Source organism: Aspergillus lucknowensis (assembly GCF_044049455.1).
Source record: "Aspergillus lucknowensis strain CBS 449.75 chromosome Unknown BJX67scaffold_34, whole genome shotgun sequence".
Classification (NCBI taxonomy): Eukaryota; Fungi; Ascomycota; class Eurotiomycetes; order Eurotiales; family Aspergillaceae; genus Aspergillus; species Aspergillus lucknowensis.
In genome coordinates, this window is record NW_027263578.1 from 218,257 (window position 1) to 245,879 (window position 27,623).

The window sequence follows — 27,623 nt, forward strand, 5'->3', positions numbered from 1 at the left end:
TGTAAGTGGATTGTAAGTGGATTGTGTAATTGAGTGGAGGAGTGTTGATAATTGATGAGCTGAGCTGGTGGCTGGTTATATCCAGATACTATATAGCGATCCTCGACGCTGGACACATTGTATGCTGTCGGGATGTGAATTATCGACCACCCCACATGTAAAAGGTTATCAATCTGGAGGAATTGCTTCCTGACGAAGATTCTGTCAGCTTTAGAGTAATGCAATTAACCCCAGAAATCAATCCTTCGCGACCAATTTAGCTCCTTTGGCCCCTTCAGCCACAGCAGAGATAAGACCAGCGAGATATCTCCCTGGCTCTCTATTCGACGCTCCATTATCATACTTCCCAAGCTCAGCATCAGGATTCATCATGGCAATGACTCTATATATCGAATCTCCTCCTCTCTCTTTCGACAATCGTCGTCAAAAATGGAGAAGAAACAGACGTCGAGTATGGACCCCAACGTCCAAGAAAAGTCCCTGGCAGTTACCGTCGACCCCGTCGAGCACCATGGCATCCGCGTCCATCCCCAGCCCACGTCGGATCCTCTCGATCCCCTGAACTGGACTCGTCTGCAGAAGCATACGATCCTCGGTATCGTCATGTTCAAGTAAGCATGAGCCACCCTTAAAGCTATATCACAGTAGCAAAAAAAAACTCACCACATTAGGTACTTCCTCTTCACATACCTAACCTCCACAACGGTCCCCTCCTTCCCAGACATCCAGGCGCAGTTCGCAATCACCTACTCACAGGTGAACTGGACCGTCGCAGTCCCCGCCCTTGGCCTCTCCGTCGGCCCCCTCTTCTGGTCCTCCCTCAGTGACGTCTACGGGCGGCGAATTGTCTTCGTCGTTGGAACACTCATCGCCTTTGTCTCGACTATCGGCGCTGCAGTCGCGGATAGCTATGGCGGATACATGGCCGCGCGGTTCTTCCAGGGGTTTGGCGTGAGTCCTGCGTCGAGTGTTGGGATGGCTGTTGGTGCGTCTCCAAGCTTTGTATCAACCCCTAGTGTCGGGTAACCCTAACTAACACCGCATCCGGCCAGTAAATGACCTCTTCTTCGACTACGAGCGCGGCGAGAAGCTCGGTCTTTGGGTGCTGGCAATTGACTCCGGGTTACTTCTTGGGCCTACCTGTATGTTTCCGAAGGTTGAAGGTTTCTAGATTTGATGGGTAGTGTATACTAACTGCAGAAGTCGGCGGCTTCCTCAACCTCGTCAGCGCCGCGTGGATAAACTGGTTCAACGCGATTCTCTTCGGCGCCCTGCTCCTCCTAGAGCTCTTCCTCATGCCGGAGACGCTCTACCCGCGCACCCTGATGCTCAGTCGAATGCCAAAGACCTCGCCGTCAGGCAGCGACATGGAAACTTCAAACACAGGCCCCATCGATACCGACTCAGCCCTCCCGGTCCGCACAAAATCCCTCCGCTGGCTCAACACCTCCCCCATCCCAGGCCTCACCACACCCCCGCTCTACACAACTCTCACTCGCTTCCTGTCCACATTCGCCCTCCCCGTGGTCCCGCTCGCCGTGCTCGGCTACTCGTTCCTGTGGTACTGGTGGGTCCTCTCCGTGATCACGATGATTCCCGCCGCGTACCCGGAGTATTCGCCTCTCGTGCAGGGGCTGCTGTTTCTGGGGCTGTTTGTGGGCACGGTCGTGAGCGAGGTATGCTGCTCTGGACGGCTGAGCGATGCAATTGTTCGGCGGATGGCGAGGAGGAACGGCGGGGTCAGAGTTGCGGAGATGAGGCTTGTCCTGGCGGCCCCGGCTATTCTGTTAACAGGTGGTACGTACATCTTCCTTTCCTTTCGTTGTCTGTGCTGGATATCGAGCGGGAAAAGCTAACGGGTTTTCGTCGTACGCGGAGAAACAGCCGGCCTCATCCTCTTCGGCGTGAGCATCGACAGGAATTACCACTGGATGGTCGGGCAGGTCGCCCTGTTCCTGTGTATGTCTCCCATCCATCCCATCCCACCAGATCACACCCCACTAGACTACACTAGACAGTAGGTACTACCAGTATACTAACAGAAGGTACACCTGCAGTCGCAGCAGGCATCCAAATCGGCAACACCGTCACAAGCAGCTACATAATCGACAGCTACCCACTCCAATCCACCGCCGTCGTCATCTTCTACGCCGTGTTCCTGAATCTCAGCGCCTTTGTTAATCCTGTACGTCTACATGCGTTCCCTGGTTCTTTTGGTGCGATCTCGAGACTAACAGCGGCGGTAGTTCTTCATCGCGCCGTGGCAGGCCGCGGCCGGGTGGACGTGGACGTTTACGGCGCAGGCGCTGGTGGTCGTGGGTGCCGGTTCGGCGCTTTTTGGGCTTCTGTGGCGGTTTGGGGCTGTCTTGAGGGCGAGGGCGGCGCTTCCCGGGTGGGTGAATCCGGAGTTTGATTCTATATAGGTAGATACCAACCGAGTTTTGTACAATTGATATTACGGAGGAAGGTGTGTTTGCGTCTCTCTCTCTCTCTGTGTGTGTGTGTGTGTATGTGTGTGTGTGTGTTGTATATCCATTGGAGGTGCTGTAAATGAAGTCTATTATTTACAACCAGTAACTTGAAGAACTAGGCGAATGCGAAAAATGTCCCAGAACCAACCACCCAACACCGGATATCGTGACCAACGCCGTGCCGCCAACTCCGCCATTGCCAAACTAAATCCCGACCCGACGTGCGCATTCAAAAGTACAAGGTAGTGGCTGCCCATGTGAGCTTAGCTAGCTTCGCTAGCTCGGGCGAGGCTCCGCTTGGTGTGACCGTGTTACGCTTACCCGTTGGCATGCTCCTGGCTACGCCTGTGGGCAGGTCGCCGGTCAATAAGAGATGAATAGATAAATACACCCCGACCAGGGAGTTCCAGGCTCGGTTACAGCTTTCCGTGCAGCTTCAACCGATAAATGCAGGTCTCGTTCCCGCCCCAGTTTGAGTTAACCCGGAAGACAACCTTGTCCACGCGGACCTCGTCAGAGTCGATAATTGCGTTCACGGGAAACCGCTGGATGTGCGTAACGTCGTTAATGTCGTATGTCCATTTCCCGATACGGTAGAAATCGGGTCCTAGGAGCTTGTCGTCGGAAAATGCGCTGTCTGGCTCGTCTCGCCACGCCAGCCGTAGGGCATCCATGACGGGCCCGCGCAAGATCTTCCGATCGGGGGCAAGATTGTCCTGTCCTGCGATGTTGTCCGGATGCCCACGAAGGAACGATGATAGAGACCATTTATAAGGGCGAGATCCCTTTCCGACATACCGGTACCGCGCCCAAAGTTCCATGTCCTGCGGAGCTACTTCGGGTCGAATGGACGCCGCCTTGGGCAAGTGCTCGACGACGACGTCTTCTGGGACGGTCCGCCGGCCCAGAAGGACCGCGAGCTGGGACATGCCTTGGCGCGTGGCGCTGCACCAGCACTCGCCGTAGTCTTCCCAGGGCGTCAAGGCCGCAAGCGGCGGTTGCTGGTGGTAATGCTTATCCCCCGATAGCCACCTATAAACTTTTTGTAGCTGTGTCAGGCGAGGCGCGGCCGTGGGGCTGGTCATGTATGGGTCAATAAGCACACCAGAGCCAATCGAAAGAAAATTCGTCTTGTACTTGTATTTGTCGGGACGCCCTTTGGACGGGTACTGGTATATCGTTGTTGGCGCGGGGATCTTGCTAACATCTGTCCTTATCGATCGCATGTCTTTGGACAACGAAGATACCTGTGCTCCTAGTTTGACCACCTGATTAGACAGCGCGTCGAGGCCAGTGTTGTTCGCCCCGGCTGGGACTCCGGGGAAACTTGGTCTCGGGCCCGACGTATCCTTCAAAGTGTACATCGCAGCCAACACCAACACCAGTATAAGGAGACGGAGGAACCAAACAACGAACCCGTCTTTCAGAGCTGAGGGCTGCCACGATTCTTGCGCACTTTTCTCGGTATATAGTTCAGGTTCTGGGGACACGAACGAGCGATCGGGGATGACAGTCCTAACTGGCGCACTGGCGAGATACTCTGTCGTTGAGGAATTGCTACGGGATGGAGGAAATACGAGCTCGTCCTCCTCTTCAATCAGGCCTTGCGTCACCGTTGGTCCAAGGAATCGTCGAGGCGGTGCCGTAATATTTGTTCGCGTCCGCCGAAGGTCATCATCGTTCACACGCCTTTCTTTCTCATAAGATATCGCAGATGATGACAAATCGACGGCGGATGGAGCCTGGACAGGAGTTCTCGGCGGAACGGGCGTCTCCTCTCGATCCATCGGAGGGGGGTAGATCCCGTGCGGGTCGGTGGATGCTTGGAGGGCGTCAAGACTTGAGCCTAGGGAACTGTGACGGGAAATACGTGGAGGGGTGATCGACGAAATTCCAGAGGTATTCGAGTTCGATCTCTCCGGCCCAGAAACCGAGGACGACGCATCTTGCAGAGATTCGAGCAGCTGCATCTCATCAGGCGTCGGCTGCCGTCGAGGCCTTCGGGACGGCGAACCAAAAGAGGGCGGGCTCCTCCGCGAGCGCGCGCTCAGACTCGGGCTATCTTGCAGTTCGCTGATCTCTCGATCCTTGGCAATTTGGACGGCGTCTTCAATAGTGTTGGCCATTTCCTCCAGGTTCATCTTGGGCTTCACGGCCAGCTGATGAGGGAGAATCGGCGTAGCTGATGAGCCATAGGCAAATGAGTGCTTCGTAGGAATGTGCGGGAGGGCACCAACTCCAGCATTGGGGCTCACCCTCTCAGAGCGACGGGGGGAGCCAGGAGCTTCTGAGCCCCGGGGTGAAACCGTGCCTCCTCTTGGGCGGCTCATCAGACCTTTTTTGGGTGGCATGAGTGAAATTAAGCCAGCTAATCGTCTAGATGCGATGAATCAGAGCAAGCCATGAGAGAAATCTTGTTCGGCGCATGTTCACCTACATGGGAATGATCAGTTATCTGTTATCGAAAGCGGATTTCAACTCGGGTGGCAGTCGTTGTAAATTGACAGAGGTCGAGAGATTGGAGAGAAGAAGTAGAATTGACTTGAAAGGGATATTGGAATAATAATGCGCAGCGAGTTGGTAACACTGAGGTTGGCTCGAGCTGGTGTCAATGGCTGTTGGTGGCCAGTGAAAGAACCGCCTGGTTAGACAAGGCCGCCGCCACCAGTTCGACTGCTTTGTTCACTTCGAAATTCGAGGAACAAAAGAAGAAAAAGAAACTCGGAGTCGCATCCAGGAAGACTCAAGGCTCGAGCCGCAGGATTCAATTGGTTTTGGCTGCGGATGAAAGAGGGTCTCTCTTGCAGGGCGGAGATGGAGACACGGACACGGCGCGCGAAGAGTGGACGCGCCAGATCAGTAGAGACATGCAATCAGCGACCGTTACGCCTAGCAATAGAGACAATGTCTCATCGCGCAGCGGAAGAGACGCGTTGATACGGTACTTAAGGCTGGGTGAGTGCTGGAGAGGAGGATGTGGGCGGGATTGGGTTTGATGAGATGGGATGAAATTGGATTGTATGCCTGGGGGAGACACGTTTTCCCGATTCGGAAAAGCTTGGCTGAGCCTCGAGAGCGAGAATTCGCCAACATCAAATACAATGATATAAGTTCAAGCCCAGCTCTCTTCTATCTGTGTTATGAGATGCTGATCTCGGGTTTCAGAGTCGAGGATGGTTTTGTGAGCACAAAGGACAGCAAACCACGCCCGCCGAGCTCGCAATGAAAGGCTCCTTTATCCCTCTCCTCCGTCTCGTTTGACTAATTTTACTCCCCTGCGAACCATCATAATCGTATGAATCTTTGTCTTCATTCGAGTGAGCAAGAATCTACAGTCCAGCTGGGCAACACCATCCCATCCCCTTCTATTGTACTCCAAAAATAAAACGTTAATATACAGATGCGCAAAACAATCCGCATTTACGTGGCCAAGCCTCGCAGGCTACGGCCGGCTTTCATTTACGCATGACTTAGCAAGTCCAGGCTGCAACAACTCCGTCCTTGCGGCCCTCTACCAGGAATCCGTCCTTGATTCGGACGCGTTCGACAATGGCGGGGCCCGGTCCTGTTCCGTCAGCGCCAACTCCGGCACCGCAGTCCCAGTGATTGCCGTCCGCCTTGTCGTATACCTTGACGACGTTCTCTCCCGCTGCGGCGACAATCCGCTTTGTATCGAACATCATGCTCGTGATCGGCCTGTCGTAGCCATACGCGTCATATATCGATCCCATGCGAAGATCCCATATCTAGATTCTGTTAGAAACTTAAATTGGGGGATGGAAGGTAGACGTACACGTATGCTACGGTCCAGACTTCCCGTTACGAGATGTACGTCGTCAAACTGCAGGCATGACACAGGGCCAGTGTGGCCCACGAGGCTTCGGTGGACTTGACCGCTACGAAGATCCCACAGCCGGACCATGCCGTCAGCGGTACCACAGGCCAGAGCTGCATCAAAGCATTGTACAGCCCCGACAAAATCCGCAGAAGCATCTGGTAGACGCCCTGACGGTCGCCATTGTGAATCGTTTCCTAGCGATGATGCTTGCGCAGCTGCCCAGAGTACATCCAGAGTTTGTACACAGCGACCTGTTGCCAAGTCCCAATGTCGCAATGTCTTGTCGGCAGATCCGGATATCAAGGTATCTCCTTTGAAATGCAGCGCTGTCACCTCGTCAACATGAGCGTCCAAGGAGAATACGAAACAATCTTCTAGACTCGTCGAATGGGTTATTTCGGCGTCTTCCTCCCCGCCATGCTTGTTGACACGACCATCTTTATGAGTAGATCTGGCACGGCTCAAGTCCCAGAGCTTGACCGATGCATCCATAGAGCCGGTCGCAACAATGTTATCTTCGATCTGAAGACACCGAACTGAGGCGTTGTGTCCCTCCAAGAACCCCGTACAACGACCGACGTTGAGATCCCACACTCGAACAGTGTCATCCAGTGCTGCCGTGACCATAGTTCCAAATGGGAAATCGAAATCAATAGCTGTCACAGTTTCATTGTGCGCCTGCATCTGCTTGATTTCGGAACCGGGCGCGAAGTGTTCATGCAAAACCGGCATGGATCGTTTCCCTGTATCTGTCAGCAGACAATCAATCTCCAAGACGGAAGCAGAGCCCCACGTATTGATCGATGTTTTAAACTTCGTGGTGAAGGAAGTTTCTGGTATATAGATTCTGACATAAATGAGGCGTCCATAGCTGGGTCTTCCGAGACTATAGAGTCTTCGTTAACCTCTGATGGTATCGGCGTGGCCGCAGCCTGGCTATGCGCAGCCTCCTCGTGCATATCCTCCAATTTATTGTCGATTTCCGTGACTGTTCCAATTAGTGATCACAAGGTTATACATCAACCAGACAGGAACCCACTCTCGTGTTCTAGATCCGCTTCCTCCATCTCTAGACCGGCCAGTCGATCCAGGACGATCTGGCGCATTCGATGAAAGTTTGCAATCTTATTATCAATTTCGAGGATCTCCGAGCTGCACATGTTCTTTCGAACGCCCATGAGCTCCATCCGTCGGTTGAGCACATCGCGCTCCTTCTTCAGGTCCGTTGGTGCAGACGGAAGAGCCTGCTGGCTATCCTGATCAGTCAAAAGCTTCTTCCCCTTCGATCTCCCCCGACGGTGAACTTTTTGATATTCTTGGTCATCTTGAGTGGCCTGGAACCCCTGAAATAGGGAATAGCTGCTGGAGTCTTCGGGTATGTTTGCAAGGAGGTCGTCGGAAAGAGAGGAGAGAGCGCGTGATTGGATTTCAGAAGCCGACAGCTTGGAGCGAACAAGGTCGGTCGGGGTGGTCTGTGCGAGGGCGAATACTTTGCGCTGTGTACTGGGGCGTCGGAGCTCGCGATGCAGATCTACCATAGCGTTGTGATAGTGATTGTTGGTGCTTGGGTCGCCGGACGGCCCCATCAAGTGACCAGCAGTTGATGTGACTTTTCTCCCAAAGGCCTCGATATGTCGAGTCTGTATATCGAGTATGTGAGTTAGCCTTGGTAGACCCAGAAGCGGGAAGATGGGAGAAATACGGTGATACCGGTCCCCAAGAGGCCGTCACGCTCGACAATATCCGATAGACCGGAGGGAGAATCATCGCGGGGGTGCTTGTCCATGGCACCGACCAAAAGAGTCCTCTAGACCTCAAGCCCCATACAGGGAGGTGAAGCGATGAGTAGCAAGTGGCAGGGAAGTCGTCGGCAGCTGGATTGCTCTGAGGGAAGGTCTGAAGCGCACGCGACGATTTGCCGCGGCGCCGAACTCCCTCCTTCACTGCCCGATTTTGCCGCCTCATACCGCAAACACGCGCATCTGCTCTCAGGAGCCTCATCCTTTTCTCTGTCAACCTCGCCCGTCCAAGGTCGTGAAGAGGAGATATGCTCAGTCGGCAAAATCTATCTGGCGACTTTGCTGCTTGTTTTGAGATTTGAGATCTCCTCAACAGGCATGTGAAGACCACATACATTTCTCTAATCTGCCGATCTCCAAACGGCATTTCAACAACAGGACTCTCCTCTTCCCTCACGATGTGACAAAACATACTATTTATACGATACTCTGTGACGAGCCCTCTTAAACCAGCGTTACACGACGACTTGAAACCACTGCCCACCAGGAGTCCAGCGAAATCGCAGTTTGAAGGCCAACAATGATAAGCCCTGAAAGCTATCCTGTCCTCCAAGGATAAACCATCATCGGGTGCCAGGAGCTCCAGTTGGACCATCTCCAGCAGCAGCCTTGAGGAGAAGGTCACGCACCGCCTCATTTTCCGATGTACCGGACGAAGCTGTGCCTGCCAGGTCGGCCAAGGTTCGGCAATTTCGGAGCCCTTGGGGAACTATCGCCCTTGGGTCACCCCCTGCCTCTAACAAGCGTCTCATAACAGCTTCGTTTGGAGAGAAAAAGGCCGCATAATGCATTGGGGACATTCCTCTGAAGTCCCTCCTGTTCGGATCAGCTCCCGCCTCTAGTAATCTCTTGACCACGGCTTCATATCCAGGACCCGCAGCATGCGAAAGCGGAGTTCTACCATACGTATCGCGTGTGTTCAGTCTCGCACCTCGTTCCAAGAGGAGTTCAACGCTTGTCAAGTGCGCACCTCCAGCAGCCCATGATAGGGCCGTCTGGCGAAGGCGGCACTTTGCCTCTACAGCTGCGCCACGATCGAGAAGCAGCTTCACTACTTTCTCGTGCCCATCCACTGCGGCCAATATCAACGGTGTACTGCCATCGTTATCCCTGCTTTCAATCTTTGCGCCGCTCTCAAGCAATAGCTTGGCTATTTCCGCTCTCCCGCGCCATGCTGCTTCCGCCAGGGCCGTTCGCCCAACATGATTTCTTGCTTCAAGATCGACTCCGCGGTTGACCAAGGTGAGTAACGGTTTCAAAAAACTCTCGTCGCAAAACCGGGCAGCCAATATCAACGGGGTGTTCCCGTCCCGGTCCCTGACTTCGGTATACGGCCCTGCGTTCAACGACTTTGCGAGCGTAGCACCAGAATTGTGCCTGGCAGCCCAGCTCAACGCCGAGCGGTTATGATTCTTCGTATCATAGCGGTATAGATAAACATTGAAGGTCTCGTAGAAGTAGCGGCAGGTTTGGACCGCGGCGTTAATCTCGCGCTTGGACTCTAAATGATAGAGGATTAGCCATATCAGCTCAAGCGGCAAAGCTAAGAGCTGTGGCATTGTTGGAAAGACGATTCCTTCGAATCAATGTCAACATGTGATGTACATTGGCCAGGACGTCGATGTTTCCGGCTCCTCTGCGAATCGAGAGCTCAAAGAAAAAGAGGGGCTCTTTGAACGTCGCTGTTGATAACGAGAACCCAGAGCCCCATCAAGCCAGTGGCTAACGGCAAAGAAAGATATAAGATGCAGACTGGGCGGATGAATCCTACTGGAAGAGTCAGGCTGTCCCCCAACGCTTCAAGGTTAAGGCGCGGGCCAGAGCCTCAAACCTCTGGTGGGGCCCCGTCCGTCCCTTGCTCTCTCACCACGCCATGACAGGAATCAGAGTCCAAGGCAAGATGAAGAATGGATGAAGAGCTCTGCCGGAAGGCATGATGCATCGACTTCGCTTTCCTGCCTTTTTTCGTTTCGAACGACGTTTGTTGCTTTTTCGGTTGGGCCCCCAATCTCACCGGCCGTCGCCTCAGGCGTCCCTGACGGCCAAAACCAGCCCCGCAGCGCTTTCGGACTGCCAGATGCCTCCCCCCAATTCTGTCTTCCAGTCTTCCACCTCTCCCCCGACGTCGATATTATCCTTATAGATACGAAAAGCAGACGCTCAGCCTACCATGGACACAGCAATCGATCTCTCAGATGCCTCCAAGGCGCTAGACCTTGCTAATATTCGGTTCCAGTTAATGTGAGCCCCCCAGCGATCTCGGAGTCAATTTCTAGTATGGATACCTCGCAGAAATCATCCTGCACCATTTCCACCAACAGCCTTGTCGATGATGAAGAAAAACAGGGAATGGGGCTGACAAACCCCAGCCGCCTAGAAGACACAATAACCTTCCACCTAATCGAGCGCGTCCAATTCCCCCTCAATAAAACAATCTACATCCCCGACGGCGTCCGCATCCCCAACGAACGCATCAGCCTCATGGACTACCTCCTCCGCGAGCAAGAACGGCTCCAGTCCCGCGTCCGCCGCTTCCAATCGCCAGACGAATACCCCTTCTTCCCATCCGCCCTCGAACAGCCCATCCTCCAACCGCTAAACTACCCCAAGATCCTACACGATAACGACGTCAACGTCAACGAGACCATCAAGGCGCGCTACGTCGAGGACATCCTCCCCGCAATCTGCCCGCGGTTCGGCGGCCGCGAAGACCGCGGCGAGACCCAGGAGAACTACGGGTCATCCGCGACGTGCGATGTGAGCTGTCTGCAGGCGCTATCGCGACGCATCCACTTCGGGAAGTTCGTTGCGGAGTCGAAGTTCCAGAAGGAGACGGCGCGGTTTGTAGAGCTTATCAAGGCGGGGGATAGGAAGGGGATTGACGAGGCGATTACGGATGCGAAGGTCGAGCAGAAGGTTTTGGAGCGGTTGGCGCTCAAGGCGAAGACTTACGGGACTGATCCCGCGTTCGCGAACGAATCGGGGCCGAAGATTGATGTTCAGGCTGTGCAGGCTATGTACAAGGTTCGTTATCCCTCCCTATCTTGGTCTTTTGCGCCGTGGACAGAGCTAATTCGTGAAGGAGTACGTTATTCCTTTGACCAAGGTTGTCGAGGTCGAATATCTCATGCAGCGCTTGAAGGGCACGCAATGGGAATAATTCCTGGCTTGAGTCCGTTTGCGATGCTATAACGGCATGTAGACTTAATTCTTGGCTTAGTTCTTGGATAAAGAAGAGAAATAGACAACTTTTGTTTACTCTATCATGGCCGCGTTATTCTATAAATCATACCAGAATCGTCAATTATACCGGGGGCTGCAGGTATGCCGCCATATCCTTCACCGCACCCTCGAATTGTGCTGCCTCAATCAAGATCATGCTCCCCGCAGTTCGAATGCCTAGTTCCTGGAAGGCGCGTTTCGAGTCCGAGTGGCCGTCATCATGCTTGTGCGTAAATTCGTAGCTCCCAGAGCATAGCGCATGCCGCTCCAGCACTTCATCTTCAGGATGGAAGTAGAACCGCTCTCCCTTTTCTCCGGCAGCCTTTTTCTTCTTCTTTTGCGGTCGTGACTCCTCCATATCCAATTTCGATTCGATCTCCTCGTATGTCTTAGAAACGATCAGGTAATGTGCGAAGTTATACGGCTCCTTCTCTTCAATCGCCCACGCTATCTCCTCTTGGAGCATGGTATACATGGGCGGGACAACCTCGGAGGGCATGTTGATTAGGCGCTCGGTGAGGATGAGGCCGATAGGCGGAATAGGAGTTTGGGAGAGGATGTTGGCAAGGGGTGCGAGGGACGGAGTCGCTTTTGCTTTTCGTTGGAGGTAGGCCGTCAGATCTTTAATGGCAGGTTTGTCCTGATAAAGTCAGCATCTCACTCTCACTCTTGGGAATTAAAGAAGTGGGGGAAAGTACCCTATGTTCTTGCAGGTTCAGAACTGTCAAAAAGGCGTATGGATCCGACTCCTTCCCATCTACTTTCACCGTTGACCCCAGTAGTCCCTGTGTGATAATCATGTCCGCTACCGCGGAGAGATCGAAATCCTGAGCGTCGACGTCGAACAGCTGGCGGAGGAGATTCTTGAGGCCGAGAAAATCTATCTCTTGGGGGTTGAACCATTCGAAGTCCACATTAACCATGTCGACGTCCTGCGCATGCTGAATTAGTCCCGTGTTGACTGTCGGCTAACCGAGATGTGAAATTGAAGACGCTGTGATCCTGGCAGTTCGTACCTCGTCTGAGGATTCGTCTCCTTCGACTCCACGTTCAGTGCCCCCCATGTCGACGTCGCCGTCTTTGATTTGCTTGCGCTTCCCCATTGTGAGCTTATTAGAGATTGGTGTGAGTAAGTGGTGGTGTGGCGGACGTTTTTATCGGAGGTGAGGGGACGAGCGACGAACTCGGGAAAAATTGTGGTCCTTCCTCTTTTGGTATCGTGACCCCCCGGGGCCCAGCGATCCAGACACGAAACTCGCCTTTGGTCACTTCAAAAAACTTCCTGTCAACCTCCAACCGATTATTATCAGAGTGTTTGGTTCTGAATTCTGAACTCTTCTGCCATTGACGGCGTCGATTCTCCGACCCAACGCTCATTTTCATGACTATGTCCGCCGGCTCAGATTCCAAGCTCTATACATCACTTTCTACCTCCTCAGGAGAAGGCACCTTATCCAAACTAACACCATAAAATTCCGCAACGAGCTTTACACACCCCATCACGACCTTCACGTCCTCAATTGGAACCCCCAGCCTCCTCGTCCCCCTTATATGCCAGTGCGTCTCAATCTTCAGATTCTGGCTCATGATAGCAGGCAAAACAACCAGCTGCGTATCATAATCATCGAGCACCTGCCGATCACTCAGAAACAGCCCGTAGGTAATCTTTGTACTGAGCCACGAGAAATCCTGATGTGCATTGAACAAATCCAGCGTTGCGTCTCCATTCCTCGCATAAATCTTGTTAAACCACCCTGCGGCCCGCTCGTCATTCGCCTCGTCACAAGCCCAATCTTTCCTTGTCGGCGGGCTGATATCCTTGTCCTCTTCTTTCTCAACCTTCGATATTGCCAGGATGGCCTCAATTGGTTTGCACACGCCGACTATTATAACGGACTTCAGAAGCGCTTCGCGTAGCCGCCGGATGAGTTCCTTTCTGCTCTCGGAGGTGGCGTAGCGGGATTGCGAAGTTAGATAGAGATATAGCTGAGCGGTACTCTCCGGGTCGGGCCCAGCCACAAGTGTGGCAATGGCCGGGATAGACCATTTTTCGCTTGGGAGGAAGGTTACTTTTGCGAAGAGGGATTCCAGATTCTGGAAGAGCGTGAGGTAGCGGGGTTCTATCGCGGGTGACGACATCCTCGGCGGGCTTTGGGAGGTATTATATTTCTGCCTTTGAAGGCGGGGTGCGAGTTTATATAAAGGCGAGGAGAGGCGTAGTTGCGAGTAGCGGTTCGCAAAAGACGGCTGTCGAGAAAATGTAAGACTGGGGGCGAAAGGCGCTGCGTCGGCGAGAATGGGAGGAGCTTGCGAATGGAGCTTGAATCGGCGAAATGGCAAGGGCAATTGGGCCATTCGGGTATCAATCGCGCCTCTCTCCTTGGACGTGCCTTGAAATACTAGGCGATTCCGGCACGAAAACTGTGTTATAGCCTATCAATCATCCTCTGTCATTGTCAACTGAGGTGTTGATGAGTGAGTGAGCGTCATCCGATCTCCGGTTTCGGTGGTCGACAGGCCCGATGGTGAAGGCATGAGACAAGGGTCGGAAACCCGGGAGCTCTCTAGCATTCCAATGCTGCTTTCCATCATATCCCAATGCCATGGAATCTCTGAATGCCCGGGGAGGAGATGCCGATATCATTGGTGTCGGTCTTCAGTCCCAAGGTATATCTGCGGTGCCGGGAAAGGACCACAGTATATCTCACAGCATAGCTCCAAACCGAGCGTCAAAGACAAAACTAACACCTCGGCCGCCGGAGCTCATTGACATTCGAAACAGCTCCCCATTTTCTCTGTACCATTCAAAGACTTTCCCTCCCACACCCCACGAGCCCCATGCGACGACCAAAGCCAAGCTCCAAACGCACGCGACACAACGTCTACCCCAAGCTCCTCCCCGACAAGACACCACAAACACAAGCAACGATGCCAAACCTAAGGTCAAGCGTAGCATCTCACCCGGAGAAACGAACGAATATCGGGACCGTAAACAACCGACACACCAAAGGGACTGGAACCAGACAAGAAAGTTCTCGCCCCACGTATGATCTCAGCGCTCCGTCCAGCATTGTAACGAAAAGTGACTATAGATTCAACGAATGATGATGTCACCTCACCCACACAACCCTATATATCTCTCTTATTGCAGCGAGCGTATTTTGTGTCAAGTCAACTATTCAAATTGTATCCAAACTATCTAATCAATCTACTCATTCATCAATCCCTCTTCACAAACTGAGCCTCATAAACCCAAATCTAGAAGGAAAAAAATGCCCACCTCATCCTCCAGCGCCGCCCAATCCAGCGTCGGCAAAGCCAGCTTCTACGAGGCCGGCGATCAGCGCAACGAGCCCAGATCCGTCATCCAGGAGCGCGAGAGATACGAGCAGGGCGAGAAGGGGAGCCATAAGGCCATTGATGCGAGTATGTTTGTTCCTGCCCTACCTACTCACCCACCGGTTGAGTTGATGTGATAGGATAGGAAGAAGCTAGCTAACACGGGACGGATAATTGTGTAGAGGATGAACGATCCATCGGAAACAGACTTGCCGCTCAGTCAAAGGAGGCCGATAGCTCGCACCACCATAACAGGGATATCCAGCCTGAGGCGGAGCTCAGTAAGAAGGATCCGTTGAAGCCGGTAAGTATTCCCGCTCTCTTTCTCATTTCTAGACGGACAAGGGGGGAGGGATTGGATGGTTAACGGGGAAACTTGCAGGCTAAGCTTCACGGAAACGAGCCGTCCAAGGGAGCGAAGATCGACAAGCAGCTTCAAGAGGATGATGACCAGAGGCTACGGGAGAAAGGGATCAAGAAATAGAGTTGGGTTGATACGCTGCTCTGCAATTGTACGATATGATGAGAATTGAATAATCCGTCAAGCTTGGCTGTGAAGAAGTATGATATGTTTTCAATTATATTAAATATCGTAGATACAAGGCTGAAGGCGTAAGATGCGATATAGTACAGATGGATAAAACCAGCGGTCGTCGCTCATAATGCGTCTCGTGAATCGTGAAATGCAAAACACGCTAGGGCTATGGATGGAGGAACAAGCTAATCAGAAAATCTAGGGTCGTCGTCATGTGGCGTCGCAAAGACATTCGCCCAGTATCGCTCGGTTTTCTGGCAAATTTCAGTCTTGGACATCCATGTCTCGAATTCGATGTCGGGATCGCAGCTTATCAGCTTGATCTCCTCCCAGTACAGCTTTTCGGCATCATATCCGAACCGTCGGATGACGTCCTCCGGGAAAATCCATGCTCGTCCGTCCGTCCCGTCAGGGCGGATAATTGGAGCGGTCTCGAAGTCCGTACCCCAGACGTTCCCTCCGGGATTAAACTTGGGGTAGTTTGCGTGGATGAAGAAGATCTGCGGGGCTTCTGCCACGCTAGGATCGAGCACTCGTAGCAACCCCTGGCTAGTCAAGGCATAGTCTTGGGTTGGGTCGGACTGGGCCATGGCGGATCCAGACATCCCGTCCGGCGTGGGATGGCCAATAGCTTGGACCCTCTCGCTCACAGCATAAAACGGCTCGTCAACGGCGGAAGCGGCATGTAGAAACGTTTCCTTGTCGCCCTCGCCTGGCCCGCCTTGGGTGAGTAGGCGGAAGTAATGCGAAGGACCATAATAGTTGTAATAGGCCGCTAGTAATAGTGTCCGTAAATGGGTCTTCTTTGATATCAGAAAGACGCCCGCCTCGGTGGTTTGCCGTCCATTCATGGGGGTCTCCGGCGTTCCGGATATAGTGAAGAACAGCGGTGACACCGATGACTGCCAGAAATCGGGCCAGGTAATCATTCCCGTCGATTTGAAGACGTCCGAATCAAGGAGTAGCTCAGGCTCATGGAGAGGGAAGCAGTCGGCATCCATCCAGATCAACTCTTCGAAGGACGAGAAAAGCGCGGCAAATACCTTCAGCTGGAAATGCTCGATGAAGCCCTTCCCCACAACATCAGAAAGGATCAGACATCGTGCCTTTAACTTCGGAAGTAGGTCCTCGCAGATATTCTTCTCATACTCATTTGCATCTTTCATGTACACCTCTACCGGCAGGGCTGATCCGGTACGGCGCAGCATCCGTAGGGTCGCTACAAACACTGGAAGGTACTGACCGCCAGCAGTAGAGACTATGCCACGAGTACCGGGAGAATGAGCGGGACGAAGATGTTTATCTGCAATATCCTGCAAGAACCGCGCATGTGCATCCTGCATCGCAAACACACTGTTCTCGTCCATAAACGTCATGTCCGGTCGCAGTTCATCCGTCGTAGCATTGAAGTGAATAGGCCCGGCATCTTCCTGGTGCGTGGGAGGGGGACAATTCGGGGGGTGCGCTTCTAGTATGGGTTTGAAGGCCTTCCAGAAGATATTTTGACGTTCGACAAGAGGGACTTCGAAGGCCGTCACTGGCACCACCGAGGCAGGTGCCGGAGACCAATTGATCCTGCAGACGGCAACGACGAGTAAAAGGGCACCGATGGCGAAGAGGACGGTCCTCAGCCTGCTCCGACGGATCACAGGCATTGACTCGGATTGACTAGGGTATTCGCGTTGGAGGGTGTTGCATGGCAGCGGAAGCAGTTCTGGTGCCTTCAGCGCTCTGAAAGTGTGGTGATCGGACTCAGCGTAAAGTTCTCTTGAGGTCAAGAAATCCGTATCAACAGCAGCCACGACCTTGAGCTGCTGCTGAAGAGGATCGAAGATAAGCACAATTTCCACACCCACGGAACGGACGACAAATGAAGAAGGCGGTGGTCGACCCCTGAGATTTTGGACTAAGACCAAAAATGGAATGTTGATCGAGGATCATTTTGATGACTCATCTATCCATGTTGTGCAATTGGAAACTCACGACCTTTGAAACGCGGAGCCTGCGGGAGTCACGAATTGGCATCGATTATTGATGGAATGATGTCCTGAAAATCTTTCTGTTGATCCGTGGAGAGCTAATCTGCAGAATTCACCAAATCTCAATTCACAAACCTCGGTGGGCGTACCAGGAAACTAACCAGGCTGGTCGAACGGAGTGGTGGGCTTAACCGCCAAAAGCGTCCTTATCGTCATCGCCCCCCAGCTTGAAGGCCTTCAGGACGCGCCAAAGAACGACGCCCCCCGTCCTCCCCGGGAGTTATGAACTTTATAATTAGGCTGAGGCGACGGCGCCATTCCTTCCCCTCTTCAACACGTTTTCCACCCTGAACTTCTTCCTTTTCTTCCAGCCTCACCTCAATCTATGGACCCCCACACTGCGGATTGCCTCCGCATAATATTCGGTCTCAATCCCGGCAGTCTGCGCACCACTCCCTCGCTCACCCTTGGTTCCTGACTTCGTCAGCAGAGAATGTCGCAGGATCGACAGGCCAAGATACGCAAATCCCCGGCTGCCTCGGCGCCTCCCCGGAAGCGAAGAAGGCGGACTGTGACGACGGGTGCAGCCCACGATTGCTTCGCTTGCGCCCGGAGCGGCTCTTCGTGCGACCGACGACGCCCATACTGTTCGCAATGCCTGGATTGTGGACTCGATTGTCCGGGTTATAAGACGACGTTGACGTGGGGAGTCGGCGTTGCCAGTCGCGGGAAGTTTCGAGGCCTGTCTCTGCCTGTAAGCGGCGCACAACCGGCTGCAGAGAAGCCAGCAGATCGTCTTGTCGCAGGCCATGAAGCATCCCAGTTACCACCATCTTCTACAGTCCAATTGCCCCAGCAGCATCCTCAGCCGTCCCCGGTTTCAGATGCGGCGTACCAGCATATCTCCCCAGTGAATATATCATCAACGTCGAGACCAGCGGCGTCATGGAGCCAACCTAATCAAGCAGCTGGGCAACTCGACCCTCCACAACAGTCTGTGGCGGACTCTCCCTCCGGTGTTGAATCTGGACCTGCTCCTGGAAGCTGGACAGGCTCCTGGTCTCCTTCGTTCCAGTCACCTGCGACAGAACCGTCATACCCTTCGCTCGCCGACGCGAAATCTGACGAAGCGATTGCAGAATCGAATAGGCGGCGGGGCTCGCATGACTATCACATTATTGCATACAGTCACTCGCCATCATTATCCCAATTGCTCCTTGCACGATCCGTTGGACGGACCCCCCGACTCCGATACCTGATTAGTTATTTCGCTGAGGTTATTGCCCCGGTTATCGTAGCATTTGATAGCCCGACAAACCCATTTCGCACCTCCGTCCTACGCATGGCGCAGGATAGTACGTCTCTTCAAGAAGCAATCGCGACGTTGTCTACCAGCAATTTGCGGCAGAGGCGCGAACGGGGAACCTTCTCAACAGGACGTACGGAGTCCGCGCGCATGTCTTCATTGGCTCACAGGGCTTTGACCGACAGTTCTCTACAGGAATGTAGCGACCCCTTCATCCCCGAAGGATTCCAACTCGAAGAACAATTCCACCGTCGCATGGCGGTTCAGGAACTGAACAAAGAGCTGGCGGATCCGCAGAAGAGGCTCTCGGACTCCGTCCTTGCCACCTTGTTGATCCTGTGTCTGTTCCATGTTTGTGACACCGGGGTCGCCCAGTTCAAGACTCAGTTTGCCGGTGTGACCAAGTTGCTGGCGATTAGAATGCGCACGTCTCCTAATTTATCAGACGAGTTGAGGTGGTTCATCCGCATGTTTACGTGGTATGACACGATGACTGCGACCACCAACGATCGTGAAGCCCAGCTGCACAGAGGATATATTGACCTGACTGCAGCTGCTGGCGACGAATGGGGACTTGAAAATTTGGCAGGATGCGACGCGAACCTTTTCAAGGTCATCTCACACTTAGGGAGGCTGAACCTTCTCAGCCAGAACCAGGAACCCACGAGCACCCCAACAGATATCTTCATTCCGACGTCAATACCCCCATCCATGCCTTACTATACACCAAATCCAGCTTTCTCGGGCCTCGCAGCTCAAGCCGAATGTTCCCTGTTCCCATTACCTACTCCGCCCCGGCCCAGCGACCGGACGCTGCAACCGTCATCCCCTACCTTCTGGGCTGAATGGTACTCCGTCCGACAGCAGCTGGAAGCTTGGCGCTTCCCACAAGAACGCCTGGACCAGGGTCTTCCAGTCGACTCCAGCTTTGGCATTCCTCCAGAATCCTCAACAATGCGCGCATACATCTCACCACCACCATCACCACTCTCCCAGTGCGGTGTAGCAGCTCAAAACGTTGAAGACGTCTTCCACATCTCTGAATCCTTCCGCCACTCAGCCCTCCTCTACAGCGAACGTCTCGCCTACCCAGACCTGCCCTCCTCCCATCCGCGCATCCAACAGATCGTGCAACGCTCAATGGCGCACATCCTATCCGTCAAATCGGACGTCTACCTCCTCTGGCCACTGTTCATCACAGGCTCCGAATGCGTTCTTCAAGAGCACCGCGTCGTAATCCAGGAACGTTGTAGGGATATCACCAAGGACTCCGGGTTCTGCAATAATCTTTCCTGCCTCGAACTCCTGCAGCAGATCTGGGAGGAGAACCCACCGATCGCCCCTGGCTTGAACGAGGATAACAACGACCTAGCGGGGCTGCCTGTATACCCAGCGACATGGTCTGCGCTAGACGGAGCTATGGTTATCGCGCCGAATGCTGTATCAAAATACCATGGCTTTCGATGGCACCACGCTATGCAGGCGAAACGGGCGGAGGGGGAATATATGGTTGTTTGAGGTTGAAGCCCGTTGGCTCTAGCGTAAGAATACCTCTTACCGATGGCCGTTTAGGGCTTGTGGATTCCAAAAGGATCTAGTATATTAATGAAATGAATTCATGCTTCGAAACTTCAATTGCGGTGACGTATCAGTAAGGTATCTATACTGCCATACCATTTACGTTCCGCGGTTACAACTAGTTAGTATGTGAGGGATTCCATACCCACCTACAATTACATTAACCGGTTTACTCATGCAGAGCTAGGTTACCCAGAACTCGTACTTGTTAGTGACGGTCAGAGGGTCAGATCAGAGGTGGGCACTCAACCAAGTCACTGGCAGTGGTGCTGGTGCTCGCAGAAACTCTCTGCGGGCCGGAAGCGAAGCTGTGAAGGAGGTCCAGTAGGTATCAACTCCGCTGTGGAAGGTTATCAGCAATACCAACTAGTCATGCAGAACAAAGCAGATGATCAACTGGATTGAGGAAGGAAAACTCTACCATCATCTAAGATCGAAATATATCTAAGCAGTCTAACATACCTAAAGAGATATGATATCCCGCACTGTATGTTCTTGATGGCCGGTTCGTCTCATATCGAAACCTACCCTAGGTAGGTATGGGGGGTGCGTATCCGAAAAGGGAAAAGCTTGACTCGCCCACGAGGTCCACAAAAGCTTCGATTCGAGGATCCACCGGTTCGTTGGTTGATGCAAGCATCTATCGCAGGAATGGCGGTGTCGAGAAGAGGGATCCTCTATTGTTTCCAGGGTTACAAGATTAGGATTGACGGTACCAAGGAGTTTCCGACTGTTCATTGATCCTAAGCTAGGGATATGCGAGTGTCTGGTTTCTTGTCTTGATCTATGAACTTGAACCGTGATTGCGCGCAGAGAGGTCTCGAAGGAGACCTTACATGCTGCATATCAATTGCTTATGCCTGCCTCTGCCTCTGCGTGCTGATGCAATGTCCAAATGCGAGATTAGCAAGCCTACGACTGCGCATCCTCGCAAGGCGAGGCTCGCTGAGCCTTGTTCGCAGAGGGGGACAACGCATCATGGAGGGGTAGTCACACCCCACTTAGAACGTAAAAAGTCTCCAACACAGCCTTGAAGTTCGAGGCTTGAAGTGACGCCTCGTCGAGCATGAAGATTCGATGGAAGACTTACTTTGACGTCGGTGCGCGTTCTGCGAGACCGGTCTATTTGGTCGATATCCATAAAACGGTCTCTTGGGCTTTCATATCAGGATAACCAAGTGGTGGTATCCGAAGAGCGTCAAATCGAACCCAAGTGGAACTGCACCTGATAAAACCTCCGCCTACCCACCATCCCAAACCGTTGGAGCGTGTCAAGCGCTCATTTGTGGGGATTTCTCCGACTCCACTCCGTTGGACAGCAATTTAGGTATTTCCACTGCAGATGGAAGAGAAGGTTCAGCCTTGCGGGCGCGAAGGGAACAAATCCTCTTGGACGTTCGTCTGCTCGTGCGTTGATTTGATTGGAAGTTCTGTTGTGGGAGGGTTCCAGGGTTCGGTGTTGAGTTGTTCATTGACTTGGAGGCTTGGCAGTTTATCGCCTGAACACTCTTCAAGCTGATTTCTTCCTATTTGATGAAGGGTGGGTGATCAGATCAGCAAGGCGAGGAAATAGTCGGTAAGACCACCTGGAAAACGACACGTTCTGGCGCACAGCTCACTCTGCAAAGACCTTGGAAAACCCAAGGGAAATTTTCCGGACAACATGTTCATGCGCAAAAGCTGGAGTTGGACTCCAACATGAGTCGGTGGAACTGCAGGACAAAAGTCCCATGCAGTTGGCGGTTGGCTTAAATCCTTCAAACCAGCAGATAGGGCTCAGGGCAAGGGCTCTCGCTGATGCGCACAATCCTGCGAGGCCAGGTGACGGTTTTTTCGCACTCATTTCCTCCAGCCGCGCGATCGGCATGAGGCTGGTGCGAGAAAATCCTGCTCATCCATCGGGAAATTGTTCCCAAACATCCTGAGTCATGGGGGGGGGACAGGAAAAGGGGGAGAATGGGCTTTCCAAGGTTGGAGTTTCCAAGGACAAGGGAATGCACGAATCACACGACCAAGACGCGAGAGAAGGCATGGGGAGCTCGTCTTGCCTTCGAAAACAAAGGTCGGGTCATCGTGGATGCCATATGGAGGTATGCGGTGCATCCTCATTGTCAAGGCTGGTATGGAGGTATTTCGTGTACGTACGGTACAGTACAGGACAAATGGAAATGAGACGGGAATATAAATATAAAATCGAGATTAAAACACAGCCCATGATTGCGCAGACGAATGAGCAGAGAAGAATAAAACGATCCAGAGCAAGGGGTGGGTGAAAACTCTGATGGTGGGCCGAATCTCAACTAGTTTCTCCTTTCATCCACCACGAGTCAACCGAGACACGAACTGAACTCGTTTCGCAGGGTGGCTGCTCGATTGATTTGGCCCCTGTCTCATCTGCGCAACTCTGGGCAGGAGGATTTGGAAGAGAGCGAAATTGTGGAATGTCTTTGGATGGTGAGAGAGCAAAGAATGTACCAAACCGTTGGACTCCAGAGCCCGGTGTTATCCACGTCGGCTTCTGAGGGCCATCCTTCCGGGCCCATAAAATGCAGCGATCCGAGCATTCTAGCGGGACACGATGGCTTTTCCATCGTCATGTGCTGTGCGATTGGCCAGCAGGCGAGGAAGATCTCAACACATCCAGAACACCATGTGCGCCTTCACAAAGCCTCTCTCATCAAAGAGACCAGAAAAAGCACGCCTGCTTCTTGGTGGAATGCCAGGGGTTACACAACTCGGGGCCATTATTGAACATCGAGTTTTCCACCGAAGGGAACCCGCGTTCTTGGTTGGATGAGACCGTCGTTTCTTCTTTTTGTGCTTTCTTCCTCCCAGATAATTCCTGCCCAGGATCGGACGTGACTGGCCTCTCGCTGAAATCATGCCACAGTAGGCAACACCCAAGAGTCGACTCTGGAGTCTCCAAGGGCCCAAGGAGTGATGACTGCGTCAAAAGAGCACTCGGCCCATTTCCTTGTTGCTCGATTTCCCGCCCACCTTTTGCTCATCACCGTTTTTTCGGTCTTTGCCTGCTTTTTGATTATTCCTCGTTTTGCTCCTCTGAACTTGCGGTCTGTCTGACAAAGCCTTGTCCGGCTCCCCGATCGTGATGGTGTGGTCGCTGCCCAGAAAGCAGACAGCGGTAAAGCCCATTTGCAGATGCTTGCCCAACAGGAGACTTCGAAGCGCGCATGCAGACCGCCGGATGAAATAAGAATATTTTACGGTTTGATATCAAAACATTCGAGCTTAATTTACTTGGTCCCCAGATGGAGTCGCTCTGATCCACGGAATGCAGCGGATGCATCCGGAGGCCTGCCATGGGACAGACCAGGGGTCCCTCCCACTCCTTGGTGTCCCTGATGCACATGCAGCGCAGACGGTGCCTCTGTGCGCACGCAACGCCATTCGCTGGCTGAGCACCAATAATAGCGCTCGTTGCGTCGCTTTTCAGCGCGGCCTCCCTGGGCGCCTTTCTTCCGCCACATTGCCACTTCGAATAGGCAGCCACAGCTGACGGGCAGATCTGAAGTCTCTGCAGCACAGAAAAACTCGTCTCGAAGGGTTTTTATTTTTATCAACCTGCACATGCTCAGCCATCAACCAGGGGGGCGATGAGGAAAAGTATGAGTCATTGTTCAAGGTCCATATCCGTCGTGTTCCCGCGTTGGTAGGCTCCCATCCCGCTGGGAGGCCCGCGTGTCCAGCTGGGTGAGTCGATACGGGCCTGCACAGACGCCAACCAGATCGCTCAGGGCAGAGCACGGCGCTTGCTCTGCCTGCAGTTCGGCTGTGACTGGAGGGTGACAGCACCAATGATGCGAAATGGGTCGTTGAGCCCTCAGAGAAGGTTGAGGAAACGGGTCGAGGAGGGCGACGGGGTTTGAACTTGCGACTTGGGTTCCTTTCGTTTTGCCTCTTTCAAGAAGTCTAGTTGGCTGTGAAGTGAGAATTCGATAAAGCGCTGCCCAAGGAGTGACTCAGATGACTCTCAGGCTCTTTGGGGGTTTAGATGAGGGCGAGCGGGACTATATAAGCAGCGACGCCCTTGTGGCTTTCTCAAGCCATAACTTTGAATCAAGCTCCTGCTGCAGCCTGACTTCATCCAAGCGATGCCAAACGCTCTGGCGATCATCGGGACCACCTTGATTTGATTCTCAAACAGTCCCAGCCTTCTGGTCAGTTGGGCTGAAACATACCGTCGACAATACGGTAATACCTCCACGCAAACGGGGCCCGAACGCGCCCACTGCTGAAATTTTACGCCTTCGATTTCCTGGCCCCACCCGCCCATCCGCTTACTGCTGGGTCCACAACCAGCCCGAGCGCTTCAGAGCGAACAAAACTGGTTAAAACCCTCTCCCTGCGCTCTCTCGCTTTCCCCCCCCTTCGTCAACTACTCAACACTACCAACCCCCCGTCCTGGGTTCAGCAACCTCATCCAAAACAGCTACTTTTCGCCACGCCTCGGTTTTTCTCCTGGGTTCCATTTCAGTACTCCCAGGATTTGTCAGATTCGATCTTCCAGGAGATCCTCGATCGTTCACTGTGCTTCTCTGCTAGTCAAGAGCGGAGAATCCCAACGTCGCTTCGTATCTCTCGACGACTGAATTCAACGTTCGGGTCACCGACGTCGTTCAAATGCACCCTTCGCACATCACGTCATATCAACCCTCCTCTCCCCTAGAAGCCGTGCCACGGTGACGGTCCCTCGCCGTTGATATCTCGATTTCGTTGTCCTTTTGATCGGCGTCGATCTGGGTTTTCTGGACGATATCCTGTACAATATACTGGGTTGTGCTTTTTCTTTTCTTTTTTTTCTTTTGCTGTTATTGTCCGTTAATCGGTAATTTTGGGGCTCTCAAAAGTTGTCGATTTTTCAGTTACTGCCAGTTTTTGATATCGCATTTTCGACCACCTGCGACTCGTTTCTCATGCTCGAATCGCCATAATGTATCACTACTCTAGCCCACCCCCTGTGTGGCCCTCGTTTGACTACATGAACTCTCCCCCGACCTCACCTCACTACGCCTACTACGCTACGCAGTTCACGAACCCCTTCAGTTCGCCTCGGGGAATGCCCAAGCGCCACGCCCGCAAGGCCAGCTACGCTGCACCCACCAGCAAGGATACTGGAGCCTGGCATTCCGCCTACGCTCATGGTTTCTACGGCGCAATGCCCGAATTTGGCACCCCATCAAAGCCCGAAAATGTAAGTGCCTTTTTCAGTGGCATTCCGTCCTATCAGCGTCGCAAGACCATGTCCGGTGCTCCCGCAGGCATCTTTGACTACGGCACTGCGCCGCGGCCGCAGTCATCCCGGAAACGATCTATCTTTGTGGATGTGGTCGATGATGGATACGATGATATGCCTCGATACGCCTCGCGCGAGGAACCAAACAAATCCCGTCGGCGTCCGTCCGCGTCGCAACGGAAGCCAAAGCCAGCCACTGATCCTTTCTTCTCATCTACCCAGGTCCCCTCTTATGATGATGCTGATACTCCCAAACGGTCGCGCACACGCCGTCAATCGACATCTACCCGGAATCCAGCCAAACCCAAGCCAGCTTCTGCGTCCAAGCCCCCACCGAAGGCCACCGAAGAGGACGCCGCGCGCGCAGGAATTCCCCCGGGTTATTCAATCAAGAACTGGGATCCCACAGAGTCGCCGATTATCCTGCTCGGAAGTGTGTTTGACGCCAACTCGCTGGGCAAGTGGATCTACGACTGGACTGTCTTCCATCACGGCGCCTCAACCCCAATGGCCGATGTCGCGGGCGAACTCTGGCTGTTGCTGATCAAACTTGCTGGTAAGGTGAAGCGTGCGGATGAGTGTGTAGACCGGATCAAAGACCGTGACTCTCAAGAAACTGTGGAGGACTTTTTGGAAAGTGGCGAGCGCCTGTGGGCGCGATTCAAGAAGCTTCTGAGAACGTGCGAGCAGTTTATGTGGAAGGCCGCGAAGAAGGAAGGAAAGGGCTCGGTGTCGATGGGCCGCAATGCCGGATGTGAATTTGTCGAGTCTATCTTTGGTCGCGACCGCGAGTTGGAAAACACGGAGAAGCTGATGAACAGCATCCGTGTGTGGAATATGCGGTTTGACGCGAACTGCGATGATATCTTGCGAAAGCGGACTGTCTAGCCGCATTACAGAACTGGACAGCGACGAGTGCTGTTATTTGTTTTGCACTCCCGGCTCGGATTACTACTACAGCACACTCGCAGAGAGTGTTTATTATTATCATCCTCGGATTGCATTTGAGCGCGTTTGGCCTGGTTACTCTGACTGGATTGCTCGTTGCGTTCGGATCTTGATCTTGATCTTGCAAGCGATATTTGACCGTTATCTGCTTGATTTACTCCCAAAATCTTTCCTTTGTTTTTTTTTTCCTTTGTTGCAGCTTACCACCGCCCGGTTCTCTTGCATTGGGTCGGGATATCTGATTTGCTTCGTTTTTTGGAGTGCATGCTCGAGGGAGTCATCTGCATCTCTGCTTTATGATACCATTCTGCGATCTGTTCTGGCCGATTCACTCCTTCCATACCCACTGCCTCTAGACATTCAATACACCTTTTAAGTTATTCTTCAAGTCTACCTCTTTAGGTCACAATAAGCGACGATAGGCGTTACTTTGCAATCCTGCTACCATCGAGCTTGGATTCATAATTCCCACCCCAGGAGTAACTCCAGTCATAACCTGTATCCCCATGTAGACCAGACGACGTCATCAACCCGAAGACAGGCCCGTTCATGCAACGAAGGCAAGTCCCGCCGCACTCTGACCATCCTTTCCCAAAAGACTCACAGCCGTCCGTGGCGGGGGCGCGCGCAAAGATAATCCCTGTCCATCACATCGCCAGCAAATCACGGAGCCCCTCATCCTGCATGCATGCAACGTTCTTCACTTACCCCTCATCTGGGCGGCGCCAACGGGCGGAGTTCGGGCCTTCTCAAGGTCGTCCACAACTGTTCCTTTCTGGAAAAATTCTTGGAAAGGTGGATTAATGGAATTAATAATTGTTACCCGTGGGTTAGCTCCTTCCTGTAAGCTCATGTACTCCGGAGGATTTCCCAGGCAAACCAAACTACCAAACCAACCTATCATTACCTCTGTATAACCTGAAAGAGCTGAGATCACTCCCGAGAATTTCTGAGTCTGATTCTGTTGAGATGAGAGTTACTGCTAGAACATGTGGTTTGGTAATATCATGTTTTCCCACCCCAAGTGTCTTCTCGCTTCGGTAAGTTCGCTCCGACTTGGGCTGGGAGGAACTATTCCTGTTATGGAAGTCTGGCATCTCATCCATGGATATATACAATGGGAGAAATCGGCCGTCGGCAAGGTCCTAGGAGTTCTTGGAAGTATAGTGGCTTTAGAGGCGGTGGCTTTTCCTCTGCCTGCTGTTGTTCAACATGTTTCAACATCCTCCAGCAGCGCTCGATATTCGAGGAAGCGTCGTATTAAACAGGCTTCTTGAAAGTCCAGATATGATGAGCCTATAAAACAGTCCCGGTAGTAGATATCAACAACACGCAGCTAGGGCAGAAGACCTCT

General features: G+C 53.0%; 12 protein-coding genes across 12 annotated transcripts; 6 read left to right on the top strand and 6 right to left on the bottom strand.

Annotated features, from left to right (window-relative positions):
• The first annotated feature begins 437 nt into the window (after positions 1 to 437).
• On the top strand, positions 438 to 2,459 carry BJX67DRAFT_389558 (putative MFS transporter). Its single transcript, XM_071034522.1, has 7 exons — positions 438 to 611; positions 672 to 985; positions 1,053 to 1,142; positions 1,204 to 1,797; positions 1,885 to 1,959; positions 2,058 to 2,185; positions 2,247 to 2,459. Exons 1-7 carry the CDS (start codon positions 454 to 456, stop codon positions 2,421 to 2,423), a joined length of 1,536 nt encoding a protein of 511 aa, XP_070884139.1. The 5' UTR covers positions 438 to 453; the 3' UTR covers positions 2,424 to 2,459.
• Positions 2,460 to 2,501: 42 nt separating this feature from the next.
• On the bottom strand, positions 2,502 to 5,444 carry BJX67DRAFT_359399 (uncharacterized protein). The gene is made up of 2 exons (XM_071029675.1): positions 4,909 to 5,444; positions 2,502 to 4,847 (listed from the first exon to the last, which is right to left on the bottom strand). Exon 2 carries the CDS (start codon positions 4,799 to 4,801, stop codon positions 2,888 to 2,890), a length of 1,914 nt encoding a protein of 637 aa, XP_070884140.1. The 5' UTR covers positions 4,802 to 4,847; positions 4,909 to 5,444; the 3' UTR covers positions 2,502 to 2,887.
• Positions 5,445 to 5,759: 315 nt separating this feature from the next.
• On the bottom strand, positions 5,760 to 8,216 carry mdv1 (WD repeat-containing protein). The gene is made up of 5 exons (XM_071029676.1): positions 8,012 to 8,216; positions 7,349 to 7,949; positions 7,103 to 7,297; positions 6,265 to 7,052; positions 5,760 to 6,217 (listed from the first exon to the last, which is right to left on the bottom strand). The coding sequence occupies exons 1-5, from the start codon at positions 8,093 to 8,095 to the stop codon at positions 5,942 to 5,944; spliced, it is 1,944 nt and encodes a 647-aa protein (XP_070884141.1). The 5' UTR covers positions 8,096 to 8,216; the 3' UTR covers positions 5,760 to 5,941.
• Positions 8,217 to 8,551: 335 nt separating this feature from the next.
• On the bottom strand, positions 8,552 to 10,026 carry BJX67DRAFT_189326 (ankyrin repeat-containing domain protein). Its single transcript, XM_071025310.1, has one exon. It carries the CDS (start codon positions 9,665 to 9,667, stop codon positions 8,672 to 8,674), a length of 996 nt encoding a protein of 331 aa, XP_070884142.1. The 5' UTR covers positions 9,668 to 10,026; the 3' UTR covers positions 8,552 to 8,671.
• On the top strand, positions 9,974 to 11,340 carry BJX67DRAFT_189260 (chorismate mutase ARO7). The gene is made up of 3 exons (XM_071025305.1): positions 9,974 to 10,349; positions 10,478 to 11,132; positions 11,191 to 11,340. Exons 1-3 carry the CDS (start codon positions 10,279 to 10,281, stop codon positions 11,266 to 11,268), a joined length of 804 nt encoding a protein of 267 aa, XP_070884143.1. The 5' UTR covers positions 9,974 to 10,278; the 3' UTR covers positions 11,269 to 11,340.
• Positions 11,341 to 11,355: 15 nt separating this feature from the next.
• On the bottom strand, positions 11,356 to 12,500 carry BJX67DRAFT_359407 (protein-transporting protein BCP1). Its single transcript, XM_071029677.1, has 3 exons — positions 12,347 to 12,500; positions 12,029 to 12,262; positions 11,356 to 11,970 (listed from the first exon to the last, which is right to left on the bottom strand). Exons 1-3 carry the CDS (start codon positions 12,431 to 12,433, stop codon positions 11,413 to 11,415), a joined length of 879 nt encoding a protein of 292 aa, XP_070884144.1. The 5' UTR covers positions 12,434 to 12,500; the 3' UTR covers positions 11,356 to 11,412.
• A 1-nt stretch (position 12,501) lies between these two features.
• Positions 12,502 to 14,334, bottom strand: BJX67DRAFT_359409 (uncharacterized protein). Its single transcript, XM_071029678.1, has one exon. It carries the CDS (start codon positions 13,683 to 13,685, stop codon positions 12,744 to 12,746), a length of 942 nt encoding a protein of 313 aa, XP_070884145.1. The 5' UTR covers positions 13,686 to 14,334; the 3' UTR covers positions 12,502 to 12,743.
• A 157-nt stretch (positions 14,335 to 14,491) lies between these two features.
• Positions 14,492 to 15,249, top strand: BJX67DRAFT_189264 (uncharacterized protein). Its single transcript, XM_071025306.1, has 3 exons — positions 14,492 to 14,756; positions 14,852 to 14,973; positions 15,052 to 15,249. The coding sequence occupies exons 1-3, from the start codon at positions 14,603 to 14,605 to the stop codon at positions 15,151 to 15,153; spliced, it is 378 nt and encodes a 125-aa protein (XP_070884146.1). The 5' UTR covers positions 14,492 to 14,602; the 3' UTR covers positions 15,154 to 15,249.
• Position 15,250: 1 nt separating this feature from the next.
• Positions 15,251 to 17,205, bottom strand: BJX67DRAFT_189265 (alpha-mannosyltransferase). The gene has a single exon (XM_071025307.1). The coding sequence runs from the start codon at positions 16,857 to 16,859 to the stop codon at positions 15,390 to 15,392; it is 1,470 nt and encodes a 489-aa protein (XP_070884147.1). The 5' UTR covers positions 16,860 to 17,205; the 3' UTR covers positions 15,251 to 15,389.
• A 1-nt stretch (position 17,206) lies between these two features.
• BJX67DRAFT_189338 (transcription factor domain-containing protein) lies at positions 17,207 to 20,297 on the top strand. Its single transcript, XM_071025311.1, has 2 exons — positions 17,207 to 20,196; positions 20,255 to 20,297. The coding sequence occupies exon 1, from the start codon at positions 17,677 to 17,679 to the stop codon at positions 20,005 to 20,007; it is 2,331 nt and encodes a 776-aa protein (XP_070884148.1). The 5' UTR covers positions 17,207 to 17,676; the 3' UTR covers positions 20,008 to 20,196; positions 20,255 to 20,297.
• A 2,179-nt stretch (positions 20,298 to 22,476) lies between these two features.
• Positions 22,477 to 23,249, top strand: BJX67DRAFT_189315 (uncharacterized protein). The gene has a single exon (XM_071025309.1). The coding sequence runs from the start codon at positions 22,614 to 22,616 to the stop codon at positions 23,175 to 23,177; it is 564 nt and encodes a 187-aa protein (XP_070884149.1). The 5' UTR covers positions 22,477 to 22,613; the 3' UTR covers positions 23,178 to 23,249.
• A 1,368-nt stretch (positions 23,250 to 24,617) lies between these two features.
• BJX67DRAFT_189273 (uncharacterized protein) lies at positions 24,618 to 26,678 on the top strand. Its single transcript, XM_071025308.1, has one exon. It carries the CDS (start codon positions 25,019 to 25,021, stop codon positions 26,207 to 26,209), a length of 1,191 nt encoding a protein of 396 aa, XP_070884150.1. The 5' UTR covers positions 24,618 to 25,018; the 3' UTR covers positions 26,210 to 26,678.
• The last annotated feature ends 945 nt before the right edge of the window (positions 26,679 to 27,623 follow it).